General features: G+C 35.4%; 1 protein-coding gene across 3 annotated transcripts; it reads right to left on the bottom strand.

Moving 5' to 3' along the window:
- Window positions 1-11: 11 nt before the first annotated feature.
- On the bottom strand, window positions 12-27,312 carry CCDC82 (coiled-coil domain containing 82). 3 transcript variants are annotated; one of them, XM_007106111.4, is made up of 9 exons: window positions 27,224-27,312; window positions 26,767-26,926; window positions 21,705-22,420; window positions 21,009-21,222; window positions 11,510-11,602; window positions 10,035-10,159; window positions 7,142-7,312; window positions 4,262-4,447; window positions 12-623 (listed from the first exon to the last, which is right to left on the bottom strand). In XM_007106111.4, exons 3-9 carry the CDS (start codon window positions 22,404-22,406, stop codon window positions 558-560), a joined length of 1,557 nt encoding a protein of 518 aa, XP_007106173.2. In that variant the 5' UTR covers window positions 22,407-22,420; window positions 26,767-26,926; window positions 27,224-27,312; the 3' UTR covers window positions 12-557. The 3 variants fall into 3 exon arrangements, with proteins under 3 accessions (XP_007106173.2, XP_007106175.2, XP_007106176.2); XM_007106113.4 differs by lacking the exon at window positions 26,767-26,926 and having other exon boundaries at window positions 27,224-27,310; XM_007106114.4 differs by lacking the exons at window positions 12-623; window positions 27,224-27,312 and adding an exon at window positions 631-3,878 and having other exon boundaries at window positions 26,767-27,198.
- Window positions 27,313-27,366: the final 54 nt, after the last annotated feature.

The following is a 27,366-nucleotide window of genomic DNA, read 5'->3' as shown; positions in this document are numbered from 1 at the left end:
GAGAAAAAGCACTCCTCTACTTGAAATGGGTAAACTACAGTCTGATTCTGAGGCAAGGAAACTGAATTGAATGAGACACTGAGGTTTCTTTCATGGCCCACTGATTTAGATAATGATAGTGGTAAAAAATATATTAGTGAAGATCATTTAATACTGCAAAAGGGTAATAAACAGATCTGGGTAGGAATTCAGCAATAGATACGCATTGATGTTGTCTAAATACATTTTTTAAACACAGTGTTTTTCTATTAAACTGACAGTACATGAACAGCTCATTCAATTGATAGTCATAGGTTATAAAGGCATTGTTATATAACTTTAAAATACACCTAAAAATGATTAAGCTTATGTTTTCTACGTACAGTGGATAAAAGTTTTAATAGGCTGTAGAGCGCCATTTCACGAAAATTAAGATGAGCATATGTTTTACACAAGATATTTTGCCATGAACCTATACATAAAATATATAAATGTCACATGATACAGAGAAACAAGACTCATGATCTTCACAGTTACAGAAATTTATAAAATCTTCTCTGAAGGAAATCTGTTACAGTTCAGTCAAACTTCTCATCTTGAAAGTAATCCGCAAAATTCAGATATTCTTGAAGTTGACCGTATTTCTGTGTATACAATAAAAAAGCTAGTTATTCTACTCAAAGCAGTGAAGTTAAACTAGGCCTTTTCAATCTACAGACACATATAGGAACAAGTTAATCTCATGGTAATTGTGAACAAAAATCTTTTTATTATGAACAGGGACTCAATTTCAAATAAGCATTTCTAATTCATATAAAGCATTGGAAAGATATCAAAATGAACATTATTATTAATTTCATAACTTTCTTATAAATTATAAGTTTTCTATTATCATATTTATAGTAGAAATATAACAACTTTAATAACTTATTCAACAAAAATTTGCTGAACACATAACATATATCAAATACTCTGCTAATGACTGTCTAGGTATTAAAAAAATTGCTTTCCCTGCCCCTAAGGAGAACAGAATTCACCAATGACAACAAATAACAAGTGCCATAAAGAAGTATAGACACTGTTATGCGGGTTCAGAAGAGAGGTTATGGTTAGCTGAGGTGACCAGGAGAGAGTGGCATTTAAGCTGTCCTGGGGAAAAAGATTTGGTAGGCAACGATTTGGTGGAGAGTTTTCTCTAGGAGACAAAAGTCCATACAACAGTGACAAGACAAGAAAGTATGGGACTTGACTACAATCTGAGGTTTTGTAGGGGAATTGAGAGAGATAAGACTGAACCAAAGAGGTAGTATGAAATGCTGGGTTACAGAGTTTAGCAATAATGTGACAGGCGATGGAAAGCTGCCAAAGGTGTTAGGGCAGGAAATTGACACTATCTGAGGTGTAATTTTTGGGGAAAAAAAAGGTGAAACATCTAGTCTAGAATGGTTTGGCAACTAGTTACGAGTCTACTGTAATAATTTAGGTAATGAGGGCCTAAATTTGAGTGACAGCAATGAAGGTGGAGAGTAAAGACCAGGGCAGGACAAGAGAAGAGAGAATTGGGATGATTTGGAAATTTCAAGGTTGACAGAGTTCAGAGTGCTTCCTTCAGCTGAGGAGATGAACTGACCTAATGGTTTCTTAACTCTACTTATGAGCTCTGGTTTTACTCCCAGTAAAGTGAGTGAGGATCCTGATAACTCTGATGCTTGTGGTGATAGGAACTGAAACTTGATACTTCTATGGACATACTTTATTCACTTCCTGGTGTTATGTATTCACCACCCCATCCCAACAATCCTGTCTTCAACTTCCCTGGAAACCCCATCATCATAGGCACTCTCTTCTTAAAGAAAAAACATTTGTTAGAATTTGCCAGTGCACATGATACTCTGTTCTTCAGCTCTGATTTAGAATGAGACATATATTACTATTATGTTTATTATATATTTTCATTTTATTATAATTTTGTATTATAATTTTCTTATCATTTGTTCTTTTCTTACACTTGAATTGCTCCTACCCTTTTAATATCATTACTTAAAAACAGATCTCCTAGTTCAACTGTTAGGGGGAAGAATAAGAAGAATGAAGTTAGTCTAGTTGGCAGGTCTTTGGGAAGAAATGCTGAGATATCCCGAGATAATGGAAGAAAAATGCTCGGAGGAAGAAGAGTCAGGTAAGGAAAAAAGCAAGGTGTGAAACACAAGCTGGGGGAGGAAAGACAGGAACAGATAGTTTGTGTAAGGTAGAAGAAGGGGTTCCCATAATAATTGAGAGCTAAGAGCAGAAAGAGCCATGGATGTGGCCACTCAAGTATAACAGCACTGACCTCAGGCATTCTAAAGGGTTAGAATAACTGTGGCCAAGAAGTCATGCATCACAAGAACACATGTAGTGCTATTACTCAAAGACACACACACACACACTGAGGGGGAGGCAGAGTGATGTTGATAAATGTCAGGGTACTTGATAAATCCTGAAGTTTAATCACAGCACAAAAAGCTGCATATGGGTTTATACTGGCTAATAAACTTCTTTGGTTTCTAGGAAATCTTTTGAGAAAGTCTACAGACAATTTTTTTTAAGTAGGAAGGATCTCAAAAAGAAAATGAAGTTCTTTGGTATTTTATGTGAAAAAAAATGTGCACATTGTCCTAAACATGCACCACCTTGAAATACCTTCAATGCCCAATGCTAAGTGTTACTCTTTAAGTATAATGTGATACTTGGCTTTCTTTTCTTAAGAATATTTTTTTATTCCAGGTCCCTTCTGTTGTCATAGACCTTGTTAAGCTTTCTCTAAGGTATGTGATTTGGAAATGCTTTTACTTTTTTCTGCAAGAAGTTTAATGTTCTTCCCTATATACAAAATTATTATATATGTAATGCACAGTGATTTTGCTACACCTAGTACATAATTTTTTTAAAAATGCAGTGTTCCAATAGGTCTTTCAACTCCAGTAGAGGGTTGGCAACACTTAAATCCATCAATAAAAGCACTTAAGAATTTAATGTCATTAAGGAAAATGAAGTTGGGACTTACTGGGTAAGTGATGGCTCTTCCCCAAGGCAAATGAAAAAGCACAGAGAAGGATAAGGAGGAAAGAATTGGGAGTGAGAGAAGTGGAAGCAAAGTAAAAGATAAAAAGCTGAAGAGAGAAAAATGAGAGCAAGACGACTTAAGGGTCAAGATGTGGGGGGCAGGCAAGGAGATCACTGGGTGGTGGTTTGTGGTGGGCGGATAATTGTCAAAAGGGAAACCAATCTTGATGTCATTCACCAGCCCAGGAGACCTCTGTGGAACTTGTAATGTCCTAAGAAGTTCCTGTTTTGTTGTTCTCATTTTCTTTCCCTTTGCTCGTAAGTTTATTCTCTAAGCTCTCTTTTTATTTTTTTCTTTTACAAATTTCCCTATGATATAGATAACGCAGGCAATTGATCTCAAGTCAGCCTTTTTTTTTAACATTAAATATACTGTTGATCTGAGTTGCCTGAAAATCTCTTATCTGTTCTCTCTTATACAGTCATGTAACTAGACTTGTTTTAGAAGATTGCAATCATTTTAGCATTCTTTCCATGCACCATAACAATTCTAAAAGCTCTGTGAGCAGACCAGAGCTTATGAGCTGCCAGCAGATCTTCGGGAATCCAGTGCACTCTTCAAAACCCCCACTTTATCCCTGATATCAAATTTAGTGATCAACAGGATATGGGGGAATCAAAATCAGTGCCGTGGCCTGAAACCTCTGCATTCCCCTTGATCTTCAGTTACAGTGCTCACTGCTCAGTCCCATGTCCTCAAGAAGAGGATGTGGGTGGTATTAGAACTGGCAGCCGAGATCCTTTCCTCAGATCGGCACCAGGTGCTTCTTCTCTCTCAGGTCACAAGAACTGTTCTAAAGATAGGAAGCAGACAAGCAGAGGTGAGTCCTATTCTTTGTCAAAGAAAATAAGGGGACTTAATATATATGTAAGGAAAACCACATACATAAAACTGAAAGGACAGAGGTCCTTCATTAAAGGACAGTTATCATTGCTGATTAAAATTTATCTGATGAGCTGAATGAATGCTTAGAACATCAGGGCACCTATTCAGGGTAGGACAATGATGAGCATGAAAGGAATGAGTGGAAGAAGAAAAAATACAAAGACAGGGAGAGAAAGAGAGGTTCTCTTTTAAATTTTACTGTCTTCTATTCTCATAATTTGTATCCTTTTGCTGATCAAAATTAGGCTCCAGAACCTACTGAATGAAATGGTTCTTCTATATTCACCTTACCTCCTTAATCCAGCCACTTTCTTTTGACTGATTGAAAATTCTCTCCACTGTTTCTTTAACCTGTTCATCTTCAACCTCTTCTGTCTTTGCAATGGAGCAACATTCCTCGTACAGCTTGAATTTAAAATGTTGCAGTTTATGGTAAATTCTGGTACGATTAGCACAAATTCTGCCAACAGTAAACACCTAAAGGAAGAAATAAACATCATCTGCTATATGAAGTGAAGGTATAGTAATGAATGTACAGCCTTTCTGGTTTTCAGATTTTCTGAAAATCTGAAGTAGTAGAATCCAATAAATGCTTAATTTTTTTTTAATTTATACAATGACTCCTTTACCTTCTTTTATTTAAACAACCCAGTTAATGAAAACTGAGCAACTGCTATGTTTCAAGTATTGAGCTAAGCACTGGAGATACAGAAGTGAAATATGTACCACCTGTATCAGGGGAATTTACAGCCCTGGGAGAAAAACAAATGATTACAAAACAATGTGCCAAATGCTATGCCTGGGATGCAATCAAGGTACAGAGAAGGGACAATTAACCCAATCCAGAAAGGAGAAGAATCCTCAACTAGGTGATGCGTGAACTAAGTCTTTAAAACACAGAGTCAGCCAAGTTTGGGAAGGAGGAGAAAAATGGCTTATAAGGAAAAGGACAGCCACACCCAAAAGCAAGAAAAGCATGCAAGCTATTGTATATACAGTTACTGAGGTAAAAATGCCTGGATTATGATAATTTTCTAGCTTATAAACAACATGTAAACTGAAACAAACTCTCATACCAATATTAAAAATTGGTAGTTTTTAACTAAATACTTTTTTTCTAAAATATTCTGCGAAGTAAAAAATAACTTTGGGTCTTCCCTGGTGGCGCAGTGGTTGAGAGTCCGCCTGCCGATGCAGGGGACACGGGTTCGTGCCCCAGTCCGGGAAGATCCCACATGCCAAGGAGCAGCTAGGCCCGTGAGCCATGGCCGCTGAGCCTGCGCATCCCGAGCCTGTGCTCCGCAACGGGAGAGGCCACAACAGTGAGAGGCCCGCGTACCGCAAAAAACAAAAAACAAACAAAAAAAAACTTGCTAGAGAGAGAGAGAAATGATAAGTTCTGTGATGATTATCTTAAAGCAGATAAGCAAAGTGACATATAAATGATTACTAATCCACTGTGCAGGGTTAGCATAGTTCTATGAACTGATAAATCTGTAGATAACTATCTCAGTTACCAGTGTGAACTAAGGTACCCTACATATCCAAAGATATAATTGGAAACAAAGGTAAAAACTGTCAGCAAATTTTCCTAAAGCAGAAGATGGTGATTGCAAGGCAATAGAAATAATCTGATTTGTAATTTATTAGATACAGCATGTAGAAATGTAAATTAACACTGTTTAACAAATTAAAGCAAGGAAATATAATGAAACATGCATTACGCACAACTATAATATCCAGCTCACTGTAGGTAGCTTTTTGAGGTATTTCTCTAGGCCCTCAAATACAGAGGAGCAGCCAGCTTCTTAAGGAAATTAAAGTATGGAGAAGAAAGAAAAAAGATCCTCAAGGAAAGAGGAAGGATGGGAAGAAGTTTGGTTTTTGTTCCTAGGTCTCTAGGAACATTTAGTGCAATAGACTGAGTCAAGGGATTCTCTTTCCTCTTGGCCTGTTCTTTGCGTGGATGCATTACACCTTGCCACTTGCCTCAAAAGTACTGCCTCTTCCCACTGGTTCTTAAGCATCTTGAGGAGTCTGGACAGACTGGGCAAAACTGAAAAACTGACTGTTTTCAGTCCTTCTAACTGCCTTTCAGATTTCACATCTTTTTCCTCTAGGTGATTTCCTTCTCATCCATGCTCTCAGACTTTACCATAACCTGGTGGTCCAACGCCTCTCATCTCAGTACCCTACCCAAGACTGCTGTAACTAAAACTACAGTCACTCCTCAGTAGCCACAGGGGATTGGTTCCAGAACCCTCCCTGATACCAAAATCTGCAGATGCTCAAGTCCCACAGTCGGGCCTCCATATCTGCGGAATCCTCTCTGCAGATTTAACCAACTGCAGGTATAAACATAGTACAGTTAACCCTTGAACAACTAGGGTTTGAACTGCACAGGTCCACACAGACAGGGATTTTTTTCAATAAATACACAGTCGGTCCTCTGTATCAGTGGATGTGGAATCCATGGAGGGAATTCCAGAGGAAGATCTCAATATTAATATTTTAGCATTTATAAGTGCAACAGTTTTACAAAGATTTAAAAATAGAAGTAGTAAGCATTTGCACTTTTTCTTTCTTCACATTGCATTGCTCTGTTCTTGTTTATCAAATACATTTCTTCAAATATTTCAAACGTTTTCTTCTGTTTTGTCTATTCATTCAAAATTAACAGCACCTTAAATATATGGTGATTGCTCTAGGCTCTGAAACACTTCTGATGTAGTCTAGGCTGAAGCACAATTTTCCTTCAAATCTCATATTGAGGTGAATAGGCCTCTATGTCTGTGGATTGTCAATTTGGTAGATTATCTGCCCTAAAATTTCCATTGGGGTCAAATTCTCCTTTGGACTCAAAAAGGACTTCTGCTTCCCCTGCCCCAGTTACCTCCCTTTTCATCCTCATCCTATACCCTCTCCCCTCTCCCCCACAGTTTGGGTGATGTATACTTAGTATGCACTGATTTCAGTATCTGACTGAATTTGGAGTGAGTCTGCTGTATAACACATATTTTTCACATTCAAAAATTGCACACTCTTTCCTTGTATTCTTTTCCCTTCTCCTGGTGCTTTCTCCATTTGTGAAAATAACTTAGGGTTACTTGTGCAGGCTTATTTAGTGAAAATTTCTAAATGTTGAGAACTAAAATGAAGGGAAAAAAATACCTGTTTATCATGTGACATGAAATCATCTATTTCCATAGTCCTGGTGTTATATAACTTTCCTGATAAATGCACCGAATATCTACAGTGGCGATGCAATCCACAAGCCTGGCAGGAACAGTTCTCAGGATTCTTCAAATGGATACTTACATTAGAATAATTTTCTACTCGCTCCTGAAAATAATTTCAAAATGTAATGAAGGTTTAAAGGATAAGAAAAACAACAATAAAATAAAACATAAAAAGAGCCCAACCAAATTAAAATCAAGGTTAGGAATAACAATGATAGGGCAAGATGTGAGAGGAAAACACACTAGTATTTCTTACTTTAGTACTGAGCACAAGATATATTTAAATTTTAAAAGTGAATTTATAATTTAGGCTAGTAAATGAAAAGGAACCAGATTAGGAAAAAAATTAGTTTCATATCGTTCAAACTTCTGTTACTATTAAGCAGTGCTTTTCTTTTCACAGGTTTTAATTTACTTCTTTTCCCTCTTCTCATCTCCAGATGTAATAATTAGTTAAAATAGGAAAGAATGCGCAGAAAAAATTCAGAATAATATAATAAAATGATTAAATTCACTTAGGTTAGTAAAAAATTGAGAAGAAACAAGATCACATTCAGTCTCCATTGTATGAATTATATTTTCCACAAAATATCCCAGAAATAATTTAATTCTCCTATGGTTTCTTACTAAAGTACTAGGAAAATAAACAAGTTTGAACTAGGATTTCTAGGTCGCCAGTATTTCTATGGCCAGTCTAATAGGTGAGTTAGCAATGAGTAAACAAACTGAGAAAATATTTGGTATTCATAAATAAGCTTTATTAAGTAAGCTGTGAAATTACTTGTGCTTGAGTAGTTTTGCTTATGCTCTAGGCCTGTGCTAGATACTACTGTTCTAATTAGTAGCGTGGATCAGTTTACCACAATATTTGAACTGCACACAATGAGCATAATAGCAGGGTCACTAACCTGCATTCTCTATCAGCCTGACAGTAATTAAGTATCCAATATAGTTTCCTTTTTACATTGTATGATTCACAAAGACATTGTCTTTTGTCTACTTTTTACTGTTTCTCATATTTCATGGTACTTCATGACACATGTCACTTACAGGCTGACATTCAGAGTGAATAGATGACTAACGATCTTCCCTTCCTGCTTCTCTGGTATTCACAGAAGCACATGCTGAGATGAAAGGTCTATCAGCTTGGTTCTCTGAGTGACTACAATAAACAGAGCACCCCTATTGAATCACACTGGACATATAAGTGAAAAATAAACTTTGTTGGGTTAAGCTATTGAGATTTCCTTGTTGGTTTACTTTGTTTGTCACATTATTTATTTTTTGCAGCATAGCCTAGCTTATCCTGACCAAGATCGTACTGAATCATCTCTGTCTCTAAATTTTTAAGCTAATATTTTCTTGTATATTACAGTTATTATTTCAACATTGGGTTATCCAAACTCAACATAACCTACCATAGTATGGTAAAGCATAATATAGCAGAATGAATGGGCTGTGAAGTCTGAGAAACCCTAGACCTAAGGTTTCTAGGTTCAAATATAGGCCTGGCTAATTACTAGCTGTGTAACCTTATGTTACTCAATTTTTCTGAGTCACAATTTTCTCATCTCTAAAATGGAGAAAATAATAGTACATTCCTTGAGGGGTTACTCTAAAGATCAAATAAGATACCTTACTTTGCATATCAGTTACTTGGCAAAATTAAATGATAAATATGCTATCGTTTTATTAAAGACAAAAATATATATACCACATCCTAAGAGCTATGCTATGTGCTTTACCTTAAAAGTAAGTAAATATTTTCTCTATCTGAGGAAGAAACTGGAATTTACAAAAGTTAAAAAATCATCCAAAGTCAAAAAGATATATATGGTGGCCCTAAACTCAAGCTATCCTCCAAATTGAAGTCTTTTAATTCTTTTTTTTATAATCCCATAACTGTCCTTAAACCTAATCCATCTGTGGCTAATTTATCATCAGGTAATTCAAGGCCAAACAGGCCTTGGATGAAGCCAAATCTCCTGACATAAATGAGGTAGACTAGCTAATGATTTAAGTGCTAGAAGGACTATAAGGAACTTGAACTTCTACTATCTTGCCATTTTCCTCTTGCTAATTATTAGAAGCTAGAATGTTAGAAGTAGGGAGGAAAAAAAGCCTTAAAAATCATATAGTATAGCCTCTACTATTAGAGATCATAAAATAGAAATCTAGGTGATAACATGGAATCAAATAGATCTTGTGAATTAAAAAGACGTTTCCCCAAAATTGGTAGAATTACAAAATCTTAAGGTGGAGAAGGATGTCAAAGACTACATAGGTCAGTGTTTCCCTAATTAAGTTATGGGAACCAATATCCTAGAAAGTAATAATAGGTATTTCATGAAAAGAAGCCTCATAGTAAAACACAAATTTGTAAAGTATTATATTCTACATTGCCCTCTTGAAGATTTACAGTATAAATTCACATATTAATGCTCCTTGAAAGTCCTCCAGTTAAGTTAACCCTACTGTTTCTCAACCTTCTTTAACAATGAAACTCTCTTTTCTGAAATAATTAACATCCTGTGAGACAATCTCCTCATTTTCACAGATGGGCTAAGTCTTAGAGATGTTCTAAAGTTACCATTTAGGACTACTTAATTATTGGATAGATATAACAAGTGTGAAAGACTAAAAACAATTATAGCCTTTAGAAGAGATGAGAAACCACAAGCTGATTATTTAACAAAGAAAATTGTTAATAATTTAGAAGATCATTCACTGTGACTGGTTATCGAAGGACTGTAGTGGGGAGGTCTCCCACTCCAACCCCACCCCAGCCCCCGACCAGAGATTCAAAAACAAATAAAACTGTATACCTTATATTGCTCTTTCCAACGACTTCTAGAGACTAAGTTCTCTAGACGAGGCTGAACAAAGCGGTTATCCAAATAATGAAGAGATGTCAACATATCTTGTGCATATGATTTTTGCCTGGTGCCATCTGTTCAGGGGAATAACAACAACAACAACAACAAAAACAATCACTTTGCCCGTATAAAATATTTAAATAATTGCATAAAGATTTCTTCCCATAGTTTTAAGAAGATAACTTGTTTGGTTGGTTAGAAACATTTTAAATTTTAAAAAATTAATGGAGTTAAAGAAAATCCTTCCATCAGAGCATTAGGGAAAGGAAGGAGCCACACAGGCTCTCTAACTGTTCCTTGAACACATCATACTTACTCTTTTCTAAGGGTCTTTACACTTGCTGTGCTCTCTGCTAGATCCATGCATTGCTTCCTCCCTCACTTCATTCAGGTTTCTGTTCAAAAAATACCACTTGGGAGACCTTCTTTGACCGATCTAACTAACACAGAGTTTCCTTTCCTTTATCACTCTTGATTTCCTTATCCTATTTTATATTTTTTTAAGAATTAATCCCTTAGGTGAAATCATATCATGTTATATACTTGTTTATTCATTGCTGTCTCTCCCATTAGACTACGCAACACGAGGCAAGAATCTTCCATGTCATAGTCATTGCCATATTCCTAGCCCTCAAATAATGCCTGGCCCTTAGTAAGCACTCAACAAATATTTGTTCAATAAAGTCTGAATGAAATCTTACTCTGGTACTTTGGTAGACATTCAGCACAACATATTTATTGTCTTTATTAAGAGCCAGATTCCATGCTAGATACAAGGGGTGTGTATATAGAAAGTATGGTTCTTCTCACACTCTTGAAAGGGAGGAAAGCAAAAATACATTTTCAATATATATGAAAAGTGCATATACATCAGTGCCACCATACTCAGGATAATGATAGCACAAATGAGGGAGTGACAAATATTATTTGAATGGGTCACAGATAGCTTTCATAGTGGAAATGATTTCATACTCACTTAGAAAATCTAAGGTAGAAAGGGATTATACTCTAACAAGAAACAACGAGGCACAAAAGCATAAAAAAGCATATAACTTTTGATGAAATTCACGAAGCTTAGCGCTTAGGCTGGGACAACACATGGGTGTTGAATTACCGTGCTGTTTAATTAGTATATGTCCTGTATCCTCAAGTTCACTGTGAACTCTCAAAGGGCAGGGAAAGATTTCTTTTGTACTTTCACATATCACAAATAATAAACACTAATAAGTTTTTCATGTGAATGGACTTTTGGTGCAGTTGATACTAGAGGGAACAATGGAGGGCCTTAAGATTGGGTCTCCGTGGTTTTGTTTAATATATATGGATATATATACGCACACACACATATATACATATAGAACAATGAGGCTGTTTAAAAATTGGGAAAAAAAACGCTGATTCTTCCATTCATATTATTAACTTACCATATAATGTTCTCAGAAAAGATTCATCTAGAGCATTGATCAGAAGAGCCTTCACAACTCTTTCAAAGTGAGTATAGTGGTCACTAAAAGAATCTGAAATTAATTTAAAATAAATATTAGAATCCAGCAGTCAAAACAATTCCCTAAATACAATGGGTTCCTTTCTCCAAGGCTAAGAAATTAAGAAATAGGATAAATTGCTTAATTATCCTAATTTTATAGCTGGCTCAGTGACTTCTTTAGTCACTGAGAAAGTCTCCATTTTCCAGATTTACTGGCTTCTAATCCAAAATTTCAAGTTGTTATTTCAAATAATCTTCACTTTCCAAACTTATTAAGGGAAAACTGTTCAGGAAATATTAAGATACATTGTGGAAAAAAAATCAAAATCATCCCCTGGGCACTGAAGTTCAATTATCAACTTGACAATTAGAGTGAGAGAACAAGAAAGAAAATTTCTAAAGGTAGGCTGCTCAATATGTGAATGAAACATATTCTTCACGTTTCTATATTCTCTCTTATTCCTTATCTCTAAACCATGTTACATATGAAATTGTCCAGGAAATTGCTACCCTAGCCAGAAGCACAATGGCTATAAAAATTCTATTCCCTTTCTGCTGCCACAGATCTAGGATTTTCCATACCAATTTAGAAAATTTATGTCTTCTCTTTTTCATACCAAATGTATAAGCCTACTTTCCCACTAACCCAGTTTGGTCCATGGAATCACCTGTTGTGGTGACCAGGCAAATGGTGAGAGAGGAGGTCCCTACTATTTCCCGTTGCTGTGGGTCAAGCGTTACTATGGTCGTGGAACTGTTCTCTGTCAAACACGACCCCCTCCTTGATCCAAGCTGTCATCAAAGAACAACTGCCCCTGCTCTGGGCACTTGTGAAGACACATTAAGGGCTGCCTAAGTATTTCAGGAAAAGTGGAAGATGCCTGGCAAGGGATTAAAGCAAAATTAAGACTTATTGTTAGCATCCATGAGTGATTTTGACTGCTTTCAGTTGACATAAAACAAAGATGAAATTTAACATGAAATCTTTTAATTTATATTTTAGTTACTAAAAGGGTTGTATAAATCTTATATTAGACTCTAGGGGAAACTTTTAGTATGCATTCATTTTTAAGAAAACACCTTACTGAGGTACTAGAGTGGCCAAAATAAGGCAGTAATAAAACTACTTGACAATAGCAGATAATTTGCACTGTGGCCCTTAGACTTTAAAGGGCCTACGATTAATTAAAAATTGCAGAAAACTGAGCATAGCCATTTATGAATACAACTGTAAAATGAAATAATATTTCAATAGAATTTAACTTCAACTAGACTTTCATCAGCTTCTGGATATAAAACTATAGTGTTGGTACATACTTAATTTGTGTTAAAATGCATTTAAACTCTGTCTAGCACTTCCTAAACTGAATTAAGGGAAAACTGTTCTGGGAATATTAACTGATGTGTTGAGAAAAAAAAATCAAATTTACCCCCATTGCACCTATCAAACAAATTGAAATAGAATTTAAAATTTTTATTTCACTGAATTTATCAGTCTTGAATGTGCTAATGCCCAATGTTACTTACCTCCTATAGAGTTTTGGGAACTGCTGCTCTATTTCAAAGACCCTAATAGTGTTTCTTTAGGATTGGAAATAAAAGGAAAGGGAAGAGAATCAGAATTATCCGGGGAGTTTTTCTCCTAACCACAGAATCCCTCTCCTACCAATGTGTGTCAGAATCTCCTTCAAAAGAGTCAGGAAGAGGGCCTTGATTTCATTGTGCTTGAGTGGATGGGTGGGGGGGTGAGGTGGAATTATGCTCCTGGCATCTCAATCTGAAAAAAAATATTACTGAGCAAGTATAGGCCAGTTATCATTTTATGCACTTGCATGCATTGCTTTATTTCTCACAACAAACCTATGAGGTACTATCATTACTCTCAGTTTATTTCTCATTGAGGAAACAGATACAAAGAGGATGAAAAACTTCCCAAAGATCATATAGCTAGTAAGTGTTGGAACCAAGGCTGGAACAGACAGTCCGACTACAGATTTAATGCTACAGTCCCCTACATAGATGTTGTTCTGCATGGTAGTTAGATCTGATACTTTCATACTTCAGAACATGGAATTTTAGACGTGAATGGGAAATTGGAGAAAATAAAATTCAAATCCTTCAAGACTAGTAAAAATGACTTGATGATGAAATAACTTATTACACAACTAGATAGAGGCAGAGTCAGGAATAGAGCTCAGACCTCCTCCAGAGCTTTTCTCATCGCTTGAATCCCTATATTGGATGGGCTTCTGTGGAATACCCTAGAAATATTGTTTATAACTTTTCTCCATGATTATAAAAACTTTCAAAAGGATACAGGAGAAAATAAACAATATTCATATTTAGGCATAACTTGATTTTTTTCAAGGTAGATAATCACCTTCCCCAAATCCAATCATTGGATAGTTTGGTCATTCTGTTGATTTTCCGTGCATACTTTATCATGTATTTCATATATTTGCTAAGATTTTGTTTCAGCACCATCTGCCCTTCCTTTCCTACTGATCTGGCTGTCATTCTCACATCAGTACTGCATTGCTTTACTTATTGCAATTTTATGATTACTTTTTATATCTGGTGGGCCAAGTCCTTCCACTTTATTTTTTGTTTTCAAATTTTATTTATTCTCATGTATTTGTTCTTTCAAGTGAACTTTAGGATTGTGTTTGCAAAGCTGAATCAAAACATTAATTTCAGAAGATATAACTTCTTGTATGATTACCTCCCAGAAACATGCTTATCTCTTCTCTTACATTTCCTTTCCTATTCCACAGTAAAGTTTATTCTTGTACCTGTAAAGTCATGCTTTTCTTCTTAAGATTAGGCCTAGTAATAATTTTGTTCACTAGTGTAAATGGAATTTTCCCTCATTATATCTTCTAAATAATTATTGACAGCATATAAGAAAACTACTCTGAGTTTTACGTATTTATTGTGCATCTGTCATTTTTTGAGATGTTTTTCTAAGGAAAATGAGTTTCCTGGAACATTATAGAGCTGGAGAGAGATACTGTTTGGGAATTCCTGGGCACTGACTGCTTTCTCCCGCTACCCTGAGGAGGATGTGGTCTTGCTAGTGCTATGTTTATTTCAAAAACCAAGAGAATGTTTATAAATATTCTCTTAGGTAGAAGCACATGGATTGTTGGTATACTTTCTTCTGAAATGGAGATGTAATCCCAGTGTAAGAGGGCAGGAGCAGAGCAAGAAATGGGCCCCTTTTTCTACTCCAACAGGTGCCTCCCACTCATATAGAGAAAAAAGAACTTAAGAAAAATATGGAAATAGATGCTGCATCTACTCCTACTCTCAATATATTCATATCCTTTCTCTTAACTTCTGTATCTTTGGTTAAATAAGTCAGAAACTGATAGCCTGTGTATAATCATATTATGTTCAATCATGTCTTTTCCTTTTCAATAGTTATATTTCTTGTTTTACTTTCACATCTGTTGCATTGTTGAAAACATCTAGAACAAAGTAGGAAATATTTTTGTCTTGTTCTTTATTTTAAAGAGAATACCTCTAGTGCTTCATTATGATGTTGGATCTTGGTTTAAAATATTCTTTGTTATGTAAAGGACATATGCTCATATAACTATTCTTAAGACTTTTTGGAAAACTAGATATGGGCATTGAATGTTATCAAATGCCTTTTTAGAATCTATTGAAATTATTTTTTCTCTTTTGACATATGCAACACATTAATATGGCACGTAATATTAAACAATTTTTATAGTTCTAAAAAGAATGGTTAGAGGACTTTTTCTTTACTCTTGTAATTACAAAAATATTTCCTTCATACGCCTGTTTGAAAATATTTTTCATCAACTTAGGATGTGAGCCTCTTTAATCTGCATAAACAGGTGTGTTTGGCAACTCAAGAATACTTTCTTCTATGATACCTTTGAATTCACATCTCCATGTGTCTTTATATCCAGAAACATGGTAAGCCTCTCAGCACATTCAAATCTTTTATATATCTCACTAAGGTTATGTAATTTTCTTCCTTTAGATTTCCATTTGTTCTGTATTTCCCCCCCCCAGGAATTTGTGAAATAGGGTCTTCATTTCTATTCCTTTATGTATTATCTCCTCCTTTAGAAATGTTTTATTTTTCTCTGTATGCTAGAAACTTCTAGGGTTTAACCTACATATCGTTGATGAGATTTTTCTGTACTGTTAATTCTGCTCTCTACTGCTTTCAATATATATTTTATTTCTGACTTTATATTTTTCATTTTCTGGCAGTGTATCCTTAACTACCTCCCTTTCACCTCAAATTGTTCTCTCCTCATGACTTTCTATTTCTTTTCTATAGATTGCAAAGCAAATGCTTTGTACAATTTTCTTCTGTTTCCTTTAATGAAACATTTTTTCACGGACATTTTCTTCCCGAGTCTTCAGGGCAGGGTTACTTTTCCCTTGTGCCATATGATTTCACTCGTACTTTTTATTTATCCTAAAACAAGAGGAGAAGTTCTCGAGAGGATTTAACATAAATTGTTGTGAGATTGCTCTTAGTCATACCATGCATGTTGATAGAATGATTCTGTTTAATTGCTAGGTGGGGACTAAGTTAATGTTCACTCAATCTAATTTCCAGTATTCTAGCAAGCATTTTTCTAGCAAGGCACTAGTAGACTGAGATGTACTTTTATAATGTACTACTTGGTTCTCTGTCACTCTGAACATATGACAGAGTACTGGAAAAATAATATCTTTAGTATCTACAAATCTGAAGGTGTTCCTATCTCCCTACCTGTGTATAACATTATTACCATGTGAAATATATAGACCTGTAATACAACAAACCATTGCTAGTCCATCCCTCTACTTTCTTTGATATCTTTTCTGGGAGTTGCAGTCTCACAATAAATATGAATAAATAATAATAGGGATTGATGAGAAGAGAAAAAGACTCTGTCTTTTAAGTGCTTCAACCATGTAGCAGGAGGCAAACTATTCTATTTTAAGGTGTTACAAATGTGTCTGTCTTTCAGAGCCAAATGGCAGATAGCAAGGAAGCAACAAAATGTCTTCCTACACTAGAACTGTTCTCTTCAAAAAGGTAAAATTGCATATGCCACTGATTGTGAGTCTCAAGTGAGTGCTGAATTTGGAGTTCCGAACATTTCTCCCAAATTCTGATCACATGTTGAATATGAGTAGTTGTGACTGTTCTTATAGAAGTCGGGGATGGGGGGAGAATGAATCTGGGAAGACTAGCCTAATTACAACCTAACCCAGGCCACAGAAGGGTGTTCACTATTCATCATATAGATTATTGCTTTAACAAGAAAATGTATGTTGATTTTCAAATGTAAGAATTGATTTATAGCAACTTTTAGAACATAATCCCTTGGCATATCAAAAACTGCCTGTATTTAGCTTCATTTATTATATTCTTAAATGGCATAATCATTGTTAAGTATTAAAAACATTAACCAAATCATAAATTATCACATAAAAATATGTGGTTTTTTTTCCTCTGATGTATTAATAAATCTGGTCATGCCTAACATTTTTGTTTCTTAAACTATAAGACCCAGGAGCCTTCAGTCAATATGTTTATCTTAATCATCCATCCATCCAACTAATAAGTTCTTATAATGTGTCACCAAGTCTAATGTGTATTATGATTACAAAGAGAAGTGAAGCTGATTAACGATTTAGGTAATTTTTTGGGAAGTAGGGATGCTCATTTGGATTACTCTATTGAGCTTTACTTTTTCACATACCATAAAATTCACTCTTTTGGGTGCACAGTTCTGTGACCAAAACACGAAGTTGTGTAACCACCATGACAATCAAAAAAAGTTCTACCACCAGCCCAAAACTCCCTTATGCTCCCTCTCAATCATTTAGTTTTGCACATATTGAGTCTGAGATGTCTGAAAGACACCCTGACGACAATGTTCAATAAAAAGATTTAAGAATTGGGCCTTAAGACTATGGAGAAATCTGTGCTGGAAATAAAAGTTTGGGAATTTCCCCATAGATTGGGCTGAAGTTGAGGCAGAGACTGCCTGAAGCACAAGCAAAATGAAGGTAGTTTGAGGATGGAACCTTTAGAAACATCGGTAATTACATGGCAAATGGAAAAAGAGGAAAGCAATATTATACAGGGGAATGCAAGAAGCGAAAAAGAGAACTTTGAAAGTTAGAGTTGTCAATGGTTAGTGGCAAAGCACATAGCAGTATCAGGTTAACATAAGAACCAAAGCGCATCTTGGCAACTAAAAAGTTATCACTAACTTCGGTGAGAGCAATTTCACTGGATTGATGGGTATAATAGTCTGAGCACAATGCTTTGCAGAGTTACTGGGAGACTTGAACAAAAAGGTAAGATTTAGAATGGTGGCTAATAGAACATGCCAACTCAAGGGGGGAAAGGCATTAATATGGTTACAAGTTGAGAAAAGAGAGCTTGTAAGGATAGAGCCAGAAGGAGAAGCTTCAATTAAGAACACATAAGATAAAATGTATTTCATAAAAAATGAGGTACATCTCCTTCTAAGGTGGAGATGCTCAACAGTAAAAGCAAGCACAGAACTCCTTGATATTTGCCCAAACGAGTTGGAAACGTATGTCCATAGATAAATTTGCACACAAATATTTATAGCAGCTTTATTCATAACTGCCAAAACTTGGAAGGAACCAACATGTCCCTCAGCAGGTGAATGGACAAACTGTGGTACATCCATACAATGGAATATTATTCAGTGATAAAAAGAAATGAGCTATCATGCACCTTAAGACATGGGGGAAACTTAAAAGCATTATTAGGTAAAATATGCCAACCTGAAAAGGCTACATGCTGTATGATTCCAACTATAAAACATTCTGGCAAAGGGAAAACTATGGAGACATTTCAAAGGTCAGTGGTTGATAGGGGTTCTGGGGTGGGAGGGAGGGAGGGATGAGTAGGTGGTGAACAAGGCATTTTTAGGAGAGTGAAACTGTTCTGATATTGTAATGGTGGATACCTGTTGCATCATTATACATTTCTCAAACCCACGGAATGTACAACACAAAGAGTGAGCCCCGACACAAACTATGAACTACAGTTAATAATGTATTCATATTGGCTCATTGATTGCACCAGATGTACCAAACTAATCCAAGATGTTAATAACAGGGAAACTCTGAATGAAGGATAACAGGGAATCTCTGAATGAGGGGTTATATAGGAACTCTCTGTGCTTTCTACTCAACTTTTCAGTAAATCTAAAACCTCCCTTAAAAAAACAAAAGTAAGCACAAAAGTGTAGGATAGAGAAGAAAGTTAAAATAGTTCCCATGTGGTGGACGTTTATTTTCATTAATTAACAGGAATGTTTATGAATGGGTATCTCTCAGTAAATGTTCTATCACATTCTAGATATTAATATCCAGAATGATGGGACACGTCCTAATTGAGTTTTCCTGAGATTCAAATGTCCAGATGGCAGGTGAACCAGTGCCTACTGACGTAAGGAAAACAGTCATTAACTTTCAATACACAGATGCTTATCAATGGCATTTCTGTAACTGATAAATTTCTTGAAATTTGATTCATACCTCAATCTACTAATTTATCTAAATCATGGTATCTAATTTGAACCATATTACACTTAACTTTAGAAAATATGCCCTTTAATTTTTTTTGGAAAAAATGCATTCTTGAAGAAAAAAAAATGTTTTCATCCAATAGAGTTGTACCAGAGTTGTAAAACATCATAAAAAAGTCTATAAATTTATGTAAAACTATAGGGATCAGAACAATAATACATATTTAAAGACATCCTAAGTTTTCAGGGCCCTATTATTTATATTTTCATTGTGAAAATATAAGAGATTCTAATTTCCTGATAGGTTTCACTGAGTGTCACTTCAAAAGGCCAGATAACACCTGTGGTTCTCAAAGTGTGATCTGTAGACCCCTGGAAGTCTCCTAATCCATTTAAAAGGATCAGTGAGGTCAAAGCAATAACACTAAGATAATTATCTGCTGTTTCACCATGTTGACATTTTCAATGATGTTGCAAAAGTAACTATGGATAAGGCAGCTGACCCCTTAACATGAATCATGGCTATAGAACCAAACTACTAGTAATCATTATAATCATTGCTATGCATTCAGTAAAAAACCTACTTTCACTTAAGAATGTCCTTGATGAAGCAGTAAAAATTATTACTTTTATTAAATCTTGAATCTTGAGTATACACCTTTTTTGTATTCAGTGAGATGAAATGGGAAGTATGGATAAAGCACTTGTGCTGCATATCAAGTGTAATATCATACTTTGAGGAAAAACTGAGTTGGGAGTTAAAAAAGCCTCATTTGTCAGGTTTACTTGAAACACCATGTTTACTTGAGAGAACTATTGACCAACTATGTTATTCAGGCATTTGTCAAATATTTTGTCAAAAATGAACAAAGAGAAACTGTCATTTCAAGAACTCACAGTATTTGTTACCAAAGATAAAAAACAGATTTTTGAGTAGAAATTAGAATTTTGAAAAACTTTTATTTGTTACTATGAGCTTGACAACTTCCCAATACCTAAAGAATTTTCTGATGAGATTGGTGGTGATATTAATGAATGTGATTTCTAAATAGTGTATAATGAAATGTGTCAAAATATGGAAGAGCTACATAACCCAGTGAACCAATATTTTCCAAATGATCAGTGCATGATGTTACAAAATCATGCATGGGTAAAAGATCCATTCAAATTACAAGACAGACCAATGGAATGGAATGTAAGTACTAAAAGTTCATTCATACGCTTTCACATTCCATACTGCAAACTAACCTTTAAGAAACTATCACTTGTTGAATTTTGGTGTGGTGTGAAATGAGAATATCCACAATTATTTTTAAAATGCTTTAAAAACAATCCTCCCTTTTCCAGCTACCTATCTGTGTGAAACAAAATTGCTTTCATCTAATTTAACATCACAAAATATCACAACAGACTGAATGCAAAAGCCGATATAAGAACCCAGCTGCCTTCTGTTAAGCTAGACGTTAAATATATTTATTAAAATGTAAAACAATGCCATTCTTCTCATTTTTTGGAAAAATAGTTATTTTTCAGAAAAATGTTATCTATATTAACATGTAATGGGCTTATCACATTACACGAGTTATTTTAAGTCATTTAATTAATAGATATATTTTAAATTTCTCTTTTGTATTTCTACAATGGTAAATGTTGGTAGATATAACCCACAGAAACAAAAGCTCTTTGGGGTCCTCAATTATTTTTCAGAGTGTAAAGGGTTCTGAAAACCACTAAAATAAACTATTATTAGACAAATTTACCTGAAAATGAAACCACAGTTCCTAATCAATGATTTAGAACATGATAGTAAAAGGCTGATTTGATACTTAGTATAATATCATGATTAAAACAAGTCATAAAACATTCTCTTGATATTTAACTTACAAAGAGAATTCTGTTTTACTAATTTCAGTTGTGATGTAGTCAATTTTTCTTCTCGTTGGCTTTTATTCTCTTCATCACCCTCCTCATCTTGCACTACAAAGTCATCAATAATATAATCATCTCCATCTTCATCGTATTCATAATCATCTTCCTCCTCCCCCTCCTCCTCATCATCATTTTCATCACTGCTTAGGCAGGATTTCTTTTCAGAGTCCTAATTAAATTAAAACATACCTTTTAGTAAAGTGTACCTTTAAAAAATTGTCAGTATGGATGTGCAATTAAAAGATTAAATCCGAAATAAAAAAATGATTTGTAGAAATTAATTTTATATTTTCAGGTTAAAAAAATCTTGTCATGTTAAATGTTGAACTTTTGAAATTAGGAAGAAGATAATATACCCTGGTAAGTGAAATAAAATGTTTAAAATCGACATTAAGATTATAAGTAGAAATTAAAAACAGGAAAGACCAAATTTTTAAAAAGTCTTTCAATTTTAAAAATGAGTGTAAGAATGAGGCTCATAAAAAAATATTATTAGATCCAATACTGCAATCAAACATGTTCAACGAAACTTGACTAAAAAATACATTTTAGAATTACTGTGAAATAGAACAGACTCAGCCCTTTGATTTTTATAAAACACTTTAAATAAAAATTTAAAAACAGTAACAAAACCAATAAAATATAACACACCTCAAAATCTCTACTGCTACTGCGTCTCTGACGAGATCTCTGTTTTGAGAGGTCTTGCAGTTTCTGGAGCTGTTCTCGCTTTCTTGAGGCTAAAGTTTTTTCAGGTTCTTTTTGCTCCATCTCCACTGAAGAACATTCATCTTCAACCACTCTACGCGGATGTTTAACGCCCACTTTTCTAACTAGGATATCACTGTCGTCACTTTCATCACTGTCGTACATCACAGAGGAGATCCTTTTTCTCTTCCCTCTCTTGATGTGTTCTTCTTCTAAATCCTCCTCTGTTATTTGTCCAGAGTGTTTGTTGAGATCATCCTCCTCTTGACCTGAATGCTTTTCATGATCTGGTAAGTCAATACTTCCATGTTTGGTTTTGTTCTTTTCTTCTTCATATGTTGAACTGTTGCCAGTGTTAATGAGATGCTTACTATTGTTTCCTTCACTTTCAACTTTAATTAATTTAAGCTCTCTTTCATTTTCTGGCTTCTTATTACTATCAAGCCCCTTGTTACTATCAGGTTCTTCGTCACTGTCAACACTTTCATTATTGTCAACACTTTCATCACTATCAAGCTCCTCATCACTATCACATAATTGTGAGAGACTACTTCTTTTAGTCCGCCTCCAATCCACTCGAGATTTCTGTTCACACTCTTGAGTTTTAGAATTTTTCCTCGTTTCATGTCTTCTAATATGTACCATTTTCACTTAAGCTTCTACAAAATAAAGTTATTAGGAATATAACAATGACAACCAGATTACAAAAGTGAATGCATTTATGGTTCAAGCTATATTTATTTGGTGTTATTAAATGGTTCACAAAGGTAAAATCACATGAAATATATGAGTGAAGATGGCTTCATAATTTGCATAACAAATTATGCAACAAATAATTTATTGAACATCTATGAAATCATCATATGATCATCTATTCTGAATTATGTTGTACGTTGTGCTGAAAGAGGTTCATAATTTTAAAAAATGCAAGGTAGTATTCATTTAGTACCAAATGAGTGATAAAAAAAATAACTGCAATAAAAGTGTAAACATGCAGGAAGATCAGAACAGCAAGTGTTTCACTGAAAATTTTATTGAACAGATATGATCTGATAGACTGCTGAAGAATTGATTAAATTTAAACAGAAAGAATTAAAGACAAAGGGATTTCAGGAGAAAATGATAAAGTTAAAACTTTGGCACTGAGAATGAACATGACATGTTTAGTAAATAAGCATGACCAAAAAGGTGTGAAAAAAGGCTTTATGCTGGAAAAAAGAGACCAGTATAGAAAGGTAGGGTGGAATTACAGAATGATTCCTCCCATAAGCAAAGAAGGATTCTGAATAGAAAAATTACATGAATTATAACATAAAAGTTAAACATTTATATGAAGAAAATTATAAAGTACTAAGTGACATAAAATAGATAACAGTGCAAAACTGAGCGATAACTTATCTATCAAGATTTCAGCCTCCATATATTTTAGTAAAATGGCAATGGCTTTAATCCATTAAAAGTTAAAGATACAATATAATCCAATGGAAAACTTACTAACAATCCAATAACATAGGTGAAAAAACAAAAAAGTTTCATGGCGAAGCAGAGCATGGTATTGGGAAGGAAAACAAATGATCTAAGTTCCTGATTCAGAAAAGGGTGAACTCCATCAAAATTATCACAAGTATACAGTAAAAGAACAATTAGAGACAATTTAACTAGAAAATGGTAACATATATGTACTTCTGTGATTGCTAAGGGAAATAGAAATATGACCATGATGCAATGAGACTGACCTCATAATACACATGTAAGAACTTATGTATTCAATTGAGTGCTGTCTCCTTCAAAGAAATCATATTATGAGGCTGATTGTTCTAATATTTCCACCATGGCACAGAATATTCTGGAGATTTTCTATTTTATTTTCAAAAAATATGAAAATAATCACACTTCATTTTTTGTCCCAAAGAGACATTTAAATATTCACTTTATTATTCACTTGTCTTAGTTATAAGGGACTGTTACCAGCTTCCAGAAATGAAAGGCAATTTGAAAAGATGAAGATTAACTACTATTAAAGATATTTTTTAAATGTGCTGCAAACTCTGATGGTAATTCCAAAACTAGAACGCCAAAAATTTTTTGAGCAATGGCAGTGTTACTGAACCAAGTTTATAGCTTCCCAAGATGATTGTATTTTTAGTTGGGCGGGAGATACCACCCATTGCATTGTACAAATTCTGTTATGTTTATAAGGCAATGTGACTGCTTCTATAATGGTAACAACTCATATAAAATCAGAATAACAACAGTTGCTAAGATTATACACAAAAAATTATAATGTAGGTGACCTTATGACGGTAACTGCTACAAGATACATTCAGCACTGTAACAGCGATCTACCGAATCCTAGTCCATAGACCAGATATTCTGCTATTTGAAATTACACTTAGGTTGCATTTTACAGAAGGTTTATATTAAAATCAGCAAAGAATAAAACTGTCTGTGGTCAAAATTACTCTTTTTAAAGATCTCTATATTACTCTTCAAAGTATGGATTATTGTATACCATACTGCTGCAAAATATGTCCCCCCAGTTTCTCTTCCAGGTTTTAAACAGATTCCTGTTTTTTTTCTTTTTATTAAACACCAGATAAACTAGGCAGGTTATATTTTGAAGCCATATAGTACAAAGAAGTATTTTTTAAGCATATATAGTTATAAATTTGCATAAGCTAACTGTGCATGTGCTTTACACTACAATAAGAAGGCTTTTTTATAAATCTGTCTGAATTGGGAGAAATAATGAAAACAAGTTTATGAAAACAAAAGACAGATATGGCCTCAGTAGATACACTTAAGTATGGACAGGAGGAATACTAAAGTGAAAGATGATTTTATTAGTACTCAAAAGCAGTTTCATACACACTAGATGATTATCTTACAAAACTATACCATGTGCAAAAGACAGTTATCATTTCAAGAGGTGATTCCTATGACAATGATAGAAATGATTAAGAATGTCACACTATTCAAATACCTATGACTGCACAGAGTTAGGCTATTAAAAAACGCTATATGTATAGTAATTTTCAGTGCCTTTTCTAATATATTTTAAAATCCTGACAATGATCCTGAAAGGAAGATTTTATCTATCTTCATTTATAAAAATCAAAGCCAAGGATGTAGAGTTTAAATGACCTCCCGAAGATCACACAGCTCGTTAGTGATAGAGCAGGGATTAGAAACCAGGTCTCCTGATTCCCCATCCAGTGCTACACAATGACTGCTGCCAATATTATATTTGTACAAGGTAGGAAAAGTTATGCCTTCAAAAAGTCATTATTTTTTCTCTCATTCAGGCTAAATTTTAGTTTCTGAAAATAATCATTAAAATAGCTTGACTAAGAGTTTACAAACATGCTTTTTAAATTATGTAACTGAATTTTAGTGCACATGAATTAGGCCAGAAACTTCTGCAAATTATTTATCTAACAGGCAAGAAAAGAATGTGCAAAAGAGATGAAAATTTGCAGACTTCCCTCTACCACCTTACTGATGACACTGATCACAAAATTTAAGGGATTCCCCACTGAGTCAAAAAGTAAAGATTCCAAAGAAAGGCAGTCTCTGATGAGAAAAAACTTATTTTGGAAAGCTGCAGTATTGAATGTTTGAGGAGGCAAATTTTATGTAAACAAATCAAATTTCATTCGGCCAACTGCCAAATTTCCAGGGCATCTCTTATATTTCAAAATTGCTGTTTATATCAATAATGTCAAAAAAGCTGTCATTGAAAAGGAAGATAATTTGATTATGTTGGCTCCTCTTTTTAAATGTGGATACTTTTACTGCGTGACCTCGGGAGGGAAGAAGGATGACAGAGGGAAAAGGTGAGTGAACTGAACCTGAGGAGAGAAATGAGAAGATAAAGCTAGGCTGATGGGTAAAATATCTCTTGATCATTAGAATTCATTCAGAAAATAATACATGCAAATGGATGTAAGTTCTATATATGCTGAGTGTACACTCAATTTTTTGAAATGAAAGTTTAATCAAGCTTCTTTAATGATACCTTACCTTTAGAAAAAGAGAAAAACAGAGACTCCACACAGAGAGCATTAAATAAGTGAATGAAGATGATCAATACTATCACATCTTTGTGTTTCATGGTTAAAATCATGTAAATAGCACATACTATCCAGTATGCCAAAGAATGTCAAGGCGATAACCCATAAGGCTTGTGTTCTTTCTCTAGCACGGTAACTCTACAACTAAAAAGGGTACTTTGATGCCACCTGAATTTCTCATCAGAAGAAATATCCTTTATTCTAGACTTTGAGGTTAATTCATCAGAAAAGATTCATTCTCGGAATAATCGACTTGCCCTATGAACAATGTAGGTGGTAGTTTACACTTAAAAATTTGAAGGGCAGTGGAACCCCAGCCATTACTTGAAATTCCACCAGAAGGGATGCATCCTCTTTGTAAAACATTACCCCTCTTGATGTTTCCTTTTATATGACAGTTTGGAGAGGAAACCTTAATAAAGCAAAGAAACAGTCATTGAATGTATACTATGTGCCAGCACATGCTCGGAGCTGTGGCGTTTCTAGAATTCAACAACATGGTCTCTGCTCCCAAGGAGCTCACAATCTGACGAGATTACTTGGGACACCAAAACAGGCCCGCGTAATACATGATTTAAGGGCTACAGAATTTGATTCTTTTCTTGTTCTTATCGCATTGCTGTGCATAAATTTATCATAGTTCTTCCATTGACTGGAAAACAGGGCAGCACAACAAAACAGAAATGGGAAATAGGAAAATATGAAGAAACGTAAAGGGAGGAAAGCCAATGTCCCCCACTTAGAATTACGATTTAGTACTCCACAATTTCGCATAGAGTGGATCCTGCCAGCTTGCCATCTCCAACAACTATAGTATTAATTAAAATCTGTAACACTGAAGATGGTTCGCTAAATTCAGCAGGGATGAGGGGCCTAGGAAGGAACAGAGCCTCTCGGGAGTTAACACCACAGTCATTTTTATGTTTACAAACCTGTCTCCTCGGCGGGACGCTGACACCTGGCGCAGATCGCCCACCCGTCTGCTACTCACCCCCGGGAGGGAGGAGGCACCGTAGCTAAGAAACGGGACCCTCTGACAGAGCTTCGCGATGACGTGCGCGGGACGTCACAAACCCCCGGACCTTAGAGGAGCTCGGCCCCCAGAAAACAAACAAGGATTTGGAAAAGCCAGAAACTCGCGAAATCACCCGCGGAGCCCCGCGCATCAGCCCAGCCCACTTCCCCTTCGTGGAAGGAACTGACACCCCGCCCACTGCAGCTCTGCCCCGGCGGCCCGCAAGTGGAGCGACGCGCGGAGGGGAGCCGTCCCGCCTACGCCGAGAGCGCCGGCGGGAATTTTTTATCCCCGCCCTTCTAATAAACCATTAGCAGCCGGAGCAGGAGCGAGTCCCCGCCCCGAGCTGGCCCCCACCGCACCAGCGCCCTCACCTTTTCAATCTCCTCTGCCTCCGCCTCCACCTTTGCTTCCGCCCAGGTACCCAGTCCAGACTGGCGACGCTCCTCCTCCTTCCGGAGACGGGGGGAAGTCCCGCCTCTGGGAGGGGCGAGGGCGGGGCCGGCGGTGGGAGGGG

Source organism: Physeter macrocephalus, chromosome 16, assembly GCF_002837175.3.
Source record: "Physeter macrocephalus isolate SW-GA chromosome 16, ASM283717v5, whole genome shotgun sequence".
In the NCBI taxonomy this organism is placed as follows: Eukaryota; Metazoa; Chordata; class Mammalia; order Artiodactyla; family Physeteridae; genus Physeter; species Physeter macrocephalus.
Note: the sequence above shows the minus strand (reverse complement) of the source record. Positions and strands in the feature narration are given on the sequence as shown.